Source organism: Trachymyrmex cornetzi, unplaced genomic scaffold, assembly GCF_001594075.2.
Source record: "Trachymyrmex cornetzi isolate Tcor2-1 unplaced genomic scaffold, Tcor1.1 scaffold56, whole genome shotgun sequence".
NCBI lineage: Eukaryota > Metazoa > Arthropoda > Insecta > Hymenoptera > Formicidae > Trachymyrmex > Trachymyrmex cornetzi.
Window position 1 is genome coordinate 2210893 of NW_017299871.1, and position 8145 is coordinate 2219037.

The following is an 8145-nucleotide window of genomic DNA, read 5'->3' on the forward strand; positions in this document are numbered from 1 at the left end:
TCGCGTATAATACGTGCCGACGGATATGCAGGTATCAAAATGTACATTTTGGCGATTATTGAAGAGAAAGAGGGGAAAAAAAGAAAATCGATTTTACGATTACAATGACTTAATGCTATCAAAGATTAATTGATAACAATAGCTTCAATATTTCACAGCCTGGAAGCCTTTAACGTAGTATTATATATATGTATATATATAATATATATATGTATATAAGGAGCATTACTATATAAAGTCGTACAATACTCGCGAACCGAAACTATATACAGTATTAAGAAAAATCGTACACTTTTGTAAGAAATTAATTAATCTACTTTCCTGTAGTATTATTTGAAAAGCGACGAGATGTAATTCGAGCATATTCTATTGTACTTACAAGCAGATTATTATACAATCTCCACCATTGCTAATGTAATGCTTTGTATCTATTTTCCATACACTGTTGCGAATGAAACTTACAGAAAACTATCCGAAATCATTTCTTTTAAAAAACAACGATCTGATTTTATTCGATTTTAGGACAAAACAATTTCTAATGAATGGACCACACATCCATGTAAAGCTTTTATATTCTCGAGTGTCTACTTTGATGTTGACGGTATAGATGTTGAGATATATAAACTAAAAGGATTTTTTTGTAGAATTTCAATAATTGAATAATCAATGCTGTGTCTGAGAAAGCTTGTTGCATTATTGTGCGTCCAATTATTGTATAATTGAACGATATTGATCTGATAAATAAGAAATTTTTAAGTCAAGATAAACGTAATTAATTTGCATTGCCGATTTTCGATCACGATTTTCCTTGCATTGAACGAACGAGATTATTTCAGACTATTGTCACTAAAAACAATAGAGAAGTATTGCACGCTATATTTCGACGAGTAACTTAATGATACACACAATCTCTTTTAATTTTTTTTTTACAGTTAAGCTATTCATGTAGTTAGAACCCAATTTGTGTCCTTAGACTATATATTATTCCCTATTCTTAAAGACAAAGGAAAAAACGAGCACTATTATGAAAAACGTTAGTGCTAATTTCAGCTAATCGGATAGATTAGTTTCTCTCGGAATCTTAAGTACCTTCCAACAAGCGACTCAGTACAATACAGTAATCTTCTTATCTTTGTTTAACATTGGCGAACAACAAGGATGTAATGATGTACTGTATCACACCGTGTCATTATATGTGTTCTCCTGTTGGAAGGTACTTCTTGTATCTACAAAAACAATGGCAATATTTTTCACATGGCTATTGAGCGTATTTAGCGGTAAATTGCTATTGATCGTTCAATGAGCAAGGAAAAAGATAATTTGAAGAATACGGAGCACGATCCCTCTGACGGAGAGAAGACAAAAAAACTTGGTACTTGCATTAGAATCCACGCATTCGCTGATTAGTGTCGCCATGATAAAACAACTGATTGGAGGAGCAATTGTACCTAGCCGTATCGCTCTTTCACGTCAACATAGAGCAGTATATCATCACGCGTCCGATCTCCCGCCCGAAGCAGATCATCATAGGCAAGGTAAGAGAATTAGCGAAGCCCCCAGTGACGTATTGGCGGCAACAGGGGTGCCGATAGCAGGCATCATGTCACTTCCATCGCCAGTGAATTTGTTTTGTTCGCCCGTACAAGCTGCTGCTGCTGCGGTTTGCTATCGCATGGCGAACTGTCCACTCCATCCACTTCCATATCCAAACTTTCACTAAAATCAAACAAATAATAAATCATAATAAAGTTTAAAACAGTGTTTAATTAAAATTTTGTGTAAGATCATGCCATCGCATTCCGGTTATTGAATCATCACGATGCTCCTGCTAGATCCTGGTATTTCAAGCGTTCGCGAAAGAAGATTTGTTAGCTTTTTTTCTAATTATGTAAGATTTCTAATTACATAATTGTAACCATAATGAATTACCTATTACTATTAAGCGTAATTTCCCCGGACGTTGGGACCTGTGGCGCCTGATTTTGCGTCTGCTGTTGTTGCTTCCTCGCGAGAGTCGCCAATTTACTTTGCGTTATCAGGCCGGGTAACAGATTGGACGGCGGATGCTTCTGTGGCAGAACTAACGTGGACTGTTGGTTGTTCACAACGTGAGTGCTGTTCGTCAGGTTATTAGAGTTGTTTATGTGCGGCAGTGGGCCGTTCTGGTGGCTATTGCCAAAGTTTGTGATGTTACTGCCGTTACCGGTACTGCTACTACCGCTACCACCACCGCCGCCACCGCATGTGGTACTCGCACTAAACACTCTAACATTTGCACTACCAACGCCACTACCACCACCACCACCGCAGCTACTACCATTCCTATTATTTGTCGGACTAGTCAAAGATTTCGAGAGAATAGAAGCAGCGGCACTATTGTTCGGTAATTGTCTGTGTTGCTGCTTGGGCTGATGATTTGATTGTGTATCGACCGCGGCACTGACACCGACAGTGCACTGCGTGGACATTGTACTCGATGCCACGATCGCTTGATTGGTCGTACACGCGACGACGGAGGACAAGGTAGGAATCGACGAAGAACTCGTAGAAGTATGTACAACACTAGAACCACTACTACATTGGATAAGCCGGGTATGCTGTGCCATAGTGAGCGGCGCGAACAGATTATTCACGAGCGGTGTCACCACAAAATGTGAACTGCCCAGCTCGCCGTCTGTCCGTGATTCGTTCACGCTGCTATCTGAGAGACCACTGACGCACGCACTACCCGTATTACTGAGGCTCGCATCTGCGAGCTCCATGTCCGACATGGTGTCCATCACGAAGTAATCCGCGATATTGAACTCCGACGTAAATGGCGATTCGTCACCCGCGCGTTCCGGCTCCACCTCGATGCATATGGACGTCGCGTCAGGTGGGAACGGGTATGGAAGCTTGGATCGAGACATTGTTGGCTCAACGTCCGAGTCCGTGTCGTCAGTACTTTCCTCGCTTGGACTATGCACCGACACAGGCGGAGTCTTTGGTCGAAAATGTAACCTGCCCAAGACAAAAATATAAATGTAACAAATACGTGATACAATTATGTATAAAAGTTATTTTTCTTTCGTTGACGAGTATAAATAATATTAAATATTCTTTAATTATAAATGTAGTTTAATAATAAATATTGAAAAGCGTACCACTCTTGTTTGACGGTAGTTGTTGCTGTGGCAGTCGCGTTCGAATCCACTGTCTCGCGATTGGAGTCATGTATCGTGAAATCTAAAGTAGACCACATATCATCCATATCGGCCGTACAGCGGTCTAATATTACTCTGCAAATCATCAAGAAAACGAACAGTCAAATAAATGTCATTGTATCTCAACATTTATCAGCTCAATAGATATCATACCTGCCACCACGACCAATTCTCCGTCGTGCGAAGCCAATACACCTTGGCATCGGTTTGCTAATGCTAGTCAGCGCAAACCTGTACTTTTTATCAGCAATACCGCCTTCGCTTTTATCACACCAAGGCCAATTTCCAAAACCACCTGATACAGGCTGTATAAAGAGAAAAGTTTAAAATTCTAAGAAATCATTGACTATTTCTATCTTAATAACTTGTCCAGTTGCAGTAACGCTTATAGAAAAAACTCTAGACTTAAATCGTAGATAATCTCAATATCGATTGATCAATTCCAATCAAGCAATGATCACGATAATTAATTAACTGAACATCATTACTGTACTTATATTTACAAAAAAAAAAAAAAAAATTAAAATATGATGCATTATAGTATTTAATTTCCGCTTAGATTAAAAACAGGATTCTTTTTCTTATATATTTTTATCGGTCCAATTTCCATCAATAACAAACTAAATAAAATTATATCTTGAGAAAAAAAACGTATAGCAACTTACCGGTAAATAAGAGCTATTCCTATTTCGACGAAAGGCGAATTGACCCTCGTCTGCGGTGTCTTCGTCATCGCGATCAGAGGGTAACGAGGGCTGGGAGTGTGAATGAGACGGAAGCGGACTATCTTCATCCGAACTGATGAGCGTGTCTAGCCCACTTCCGAGAACTCCTGGGCGATTTCCTCGACCTCCACCACTACCCGTTCCGCTACGAATACCAGTGTCGTCCAAACTTCCTCCTCTGCTATCCGTTTTATGTTTTCGCTTTTTGTACTGTCTCTTTTCTTTCCTGGGCACTACTTCATCCTAAATTAAAAGAAAAATGATATTAAAAATTATACTATATACCAGACATGAAGGCAATATTACTCCTTCAGAACATCCTAAAGATAATTTAATTATCAAAGATGAACAAGTTCTTTCTTTAAAACTGATACATACTTTACAAACTTTATTTGTCCAATTTTGATGAACGCCGAACTGATTAGTAAAGAGTGGAGCAAACGCTGGTCTCGGTGCCTTTAACGCCGACACCTCTGACAATATTTGTCCACTGAAATCTTGCGCTTGATATCTGTGAAATTAGTAAAATTTCCATTTAACAAACACTGTAATGCATACCAAGATGTCATCGTGGTTTTGTACAAACCGTTTCTCATAAATCTCGATTGTGAGATGCAGATGTTCACGTTTTGTTTTTTCTCGGCGTTTCACCATTTCCAGAAGCGTGACTGCTCTACTAAGATCCCTACGAAGCTTCAACATTTTCTCATAGCTGGTTTCATCGTTCTTGCGATTCTTACGCGTTTGCATTTTCTCAGTACGTCGTCTGAACGCAAAATATGGATTATTGGCAGCCGAGCCAAATCGATTCTCTGTTTTAACAGTTAACAGCAAAGGATGTTGCTGTGGAAAATATATGTTATTATTAATATTGTATTCAAGAAATTAATTTAAAAATATAAAAAATTTTATTAGTTTTATGAAAAAAAATAAAGAGAAAACTCATAGGATAACATTTGTACACATTCCTATATTCCTAAATTAATAATAAATATAATTTGAGCAGTACATGTACATTTATATGACATAACCTCAAAAACACATTACAAAAAATGTGATGCTTACAGTTTTGAGACGCTTGTTGAGCCAATAATCAAACACCGCGATAATCAAATCATCATCCTCCTTCAAAAGTGCCTTGGCTTCGTTGAGGGTAACTACCGTTTGTCCTGAACTCTTCTCCAGACGATCCATCATTTCCTCAAATTGGAGAGGAGTCAATTCCATCTTACGGCTTTGTAGTGCAACCCATTTTTCATCTTCAGAATCCATATCGTAGTCAGGTATGTCTTGTTCCATAGCAAAGGCTGCAAAAAGAAGTAAATTTAATTATATATAAAATCAGCAGGATATATCTTGTTATAAGCCTCCGCATCTGCCAGATCGGTTACTTCAGGAGTAGGAATGATTAGACCCGTACATATCGCTCTTTGAAGATGATGTTCCTATATAACAAACAGAATTATATAATTTAATAAAAATCATATCATATTCTCACCTATCACATAATTATCGCTGTTACACATACATAACTTTTTAAATATATTTGCAAAAACATATTCAATAGATTTAATAACAAACTTAAATACCTTCAACAATATAATCTTATTACGAGACTCATTTCAAACAAGTAGTTAAACATTTGAATACCATAATTATATATAAGCATTATCAAATTATGTATGAATCAAAGTAGAGTATGAGCTTATTTGATTATACTATATAAACCGATATTTACTTAATCCCATCTTTAATGTAATGATACATTCTACCATAGTATATATTATACAAAAAATCATACTAGATTTAATCATTGATAAACTATTATATTAAGACACGTTAAGACGCAACAGAAGATTGAAAAATCATAAATGTCTTTATTGATTTAGTGCTACACGACTGCAAATGTGCTTCCAAATTGTAAACAGTATCTATCGCGACGTATGTGATACAGAGTCAACGAATTGGTACAATAGGACATCCATTTTTTTGGTTTTCCTGCAGAAAGAGATTCTGGCGTGTCATCATTTCCAAGTTGGAGGTCCTTGCACCTAGAAGGTATCGCCAGGACATTGTCCAAGCATGAGGAAGGGAAACATTTGACATTTGGGACGTAGGGAGTCAGTGCAACATAGGGTGTTACGAGAGCTCGCGATTAACAGCGAACCGGACGTTGACATCTGTCGCAGGGAGTTGAGTCGAGGGTAGAAGAGTACAGGGAAAACGGGCGAGAATCGCGAGCGAGCTGGTAATTGCGTTAAAGGTGGAAAATTGTTAATTTTCCAGGGTATACGACAACGGGTGGGCCGCCATCTGCCGGTTGTTTACGAAATTTGACGCCGTGGGTAAGATGGCGGACGGGGAAAACATGCTGGAACGAGATGCTGGACGTTCCGACTTACGCATTCCTCCTCCTTTTCCATGCCGCTGGGCATTTGGGGCACCGCGCGGTTAATGGCCGAATAATCTGGCAGATCCGGCAGCTCCTCGGCCATGTAGATCGGCATGGGCTTGGAGGCGTCCAGGGCGCGCGCCCTGAACGACAGCTTGCTCATCCTGAGGGCGGCTGGCTCGCGCGTGTTGACAACCAAGGATGGCTGGCCGCACCGTAAGAGGCCAGTCGGGTCGGCTGGGGGGGCCTTGGGTTTCGCGGAACGCCGTGGACCTGGGCTATTGAGGCCTGGCTGGGGGCCCTGGGGCCGAATTACCCGGCACAGAGAGCGCTCAGGGCCTCATCGTTCCCCGGCCATCGCGCTGGAGCACGGTCACTCAGTCACCAAACGAGATATATCACTTTGAAAACATGTTTGCGTGACACGGTCCCTGCTCAAAGCCATCATGGCCGACGCACAGCCATTTAACACACGTTCGGCCGCCGCCGTGCAGTTCCGCGGGCCGACGTGCGCAGCGCGGGAATCGCCGCCGTTGTGACGCGGCCCGCGCACGCCTATTGGCTCCCACGCTCCCGCCGTATCCCGTACTCGCTCCACGCGGAACTCACTCCAACGTCGCTCCACCAACTAATCGCACGACGATACACTCGGCAAACAAATAAGTCACAATGACACGCACATCAACGTATTGTTTAATAAAATCCGTACTCTCCTATGTCTTTATATTTGCGTTACATACAAATACAATCTCGTGCAGTTTCGTGTCCGTTGAACACCTAATTCTGAAACAAGAGTTTAGAGGTCTGTTTTCTGTGACTAATGTACACTTTTGGAACTTAAAGTGAGAGATAGGTTTGATATTTCTTTAAAACGAGAGAGTTCTAGAACAGTCTAGTATAGGAACAGAAAACAGACCATACAAATGTAGCATATATTATTTTGTCCAAAAAAATAAATGTACATTGTTTTGTCTACATTATCATGATTACGTTCTGGTGCCTTTCGTTACATTATATTTAATTATTGCGATACAACAAGGAGCGGGCATTTTTTTATTATTACAAGAAAAAATGAGGCGTCCCAGGTACGTTCAGTCGGAACTATTCTCGCGGCTTCTGCGCATGCGTCATCGCCGGTGCGGCGGGCGCTTGAAGTTAGCTACGGACCGCCGTCGAACCGCGCCAAATCCGAAACGAGAGACACTTGGCGTTGCGAGATCCATTCGTTTCGATTGCGCTCTCTGTATTTAAAATAAAGTAGAGCGTGTTCGTTTGGGACTTCAGGGAAAGAAATATGAGAGGTTTAGGAGAAGCAACGAAGACGGAGTACTTTGCAATGAAGCAAACCGATCTGTCGCGTTCACCGACGAGGCGCTTGAAATTATCTACGCAAAACGTCGCCGTCGAACGGCGCCAAATGTGCGACGGACGCGGTGATATACCTCGTCACGTGTCACCGCCTTCGTCGATTGAAAAGGGGAGGAGAGCGGAAATTAAACGGCGAGGTTATCGCCAGTTATCGCACGCTTGACTCACGTAGCCCGCTCGTTGCGGAAATTGCACGGAGTTCGTGACAAAGTTGGGTGTGCAACATGACGCAGGCCGTCGTTGTCCTGTCCGTGATTCCTAGGTTATCTTACCACCTGCGCTCGCGGTTGCCGAATCTGTGCATTTCGGATGTATCACCAGGTAACGGTGCTTCGCACGCGCACGATGCGACGCAACCGCGCCCCGGGACGCGATCTCCCTGCTCGCCAATCGTCCCGCGTGCCGCCGATAACCCCCTCGCGACGAACACGTGTCGAATTCCCATTGCCACTGGCGG

General features: G+C 41.6%; 2 protein-coding genes across 3 annotated transcripts in view; one reads left to right on the top strand and one right to left on the bottom strand.

The window, feature by feature from the left end:
- Positions 1–225: 225 nt before the first annotated feature.
- On the bottom strand, positions 226–6943 carry E(Pc) (Enhancer of Polycomb). Its single transcript, XM_018515033.1, is given in 10 exon segments — positions 226–1716; positions 1930–3000; positions 3144–3278; positions 3357–3508; positions 3869–4171; positions 4307–4439; positions 4515–4771; positions 4994–5265; positions 5268–5373; positions 6331–6943. Coding segments are annotated over 10 exon segments (2700 nt in total). The 5' UTR covers positions 6484–6943; the 3' UTR covers positions 226–1598.
- Positions 6944–7788: 845 nt separating this feature from the next.
- The window catches only part of LOC108765918 (glyoxylate/hydroxypyruvate reductase A), a 2551-nt gene continuing 2194 nt past the window's right edge, over positions 7789–8145 (top strand). The window contains exon 1 of one of the 2 annotated variants that reach the window (XM_018514813.1): positions 7789–8009. In XM_018514813.1, the coding sequence (XP_018370315.1) occupies positions 7913–8009 (97 nt within the window). In that variant the 5' untranslated portion in view covers positions 7789–7912. The remainder of the gene's footprint in view (positions 8010–8145) is intronic. The other variant, XM_018514812.1, reaches the window with a different exon arrangement.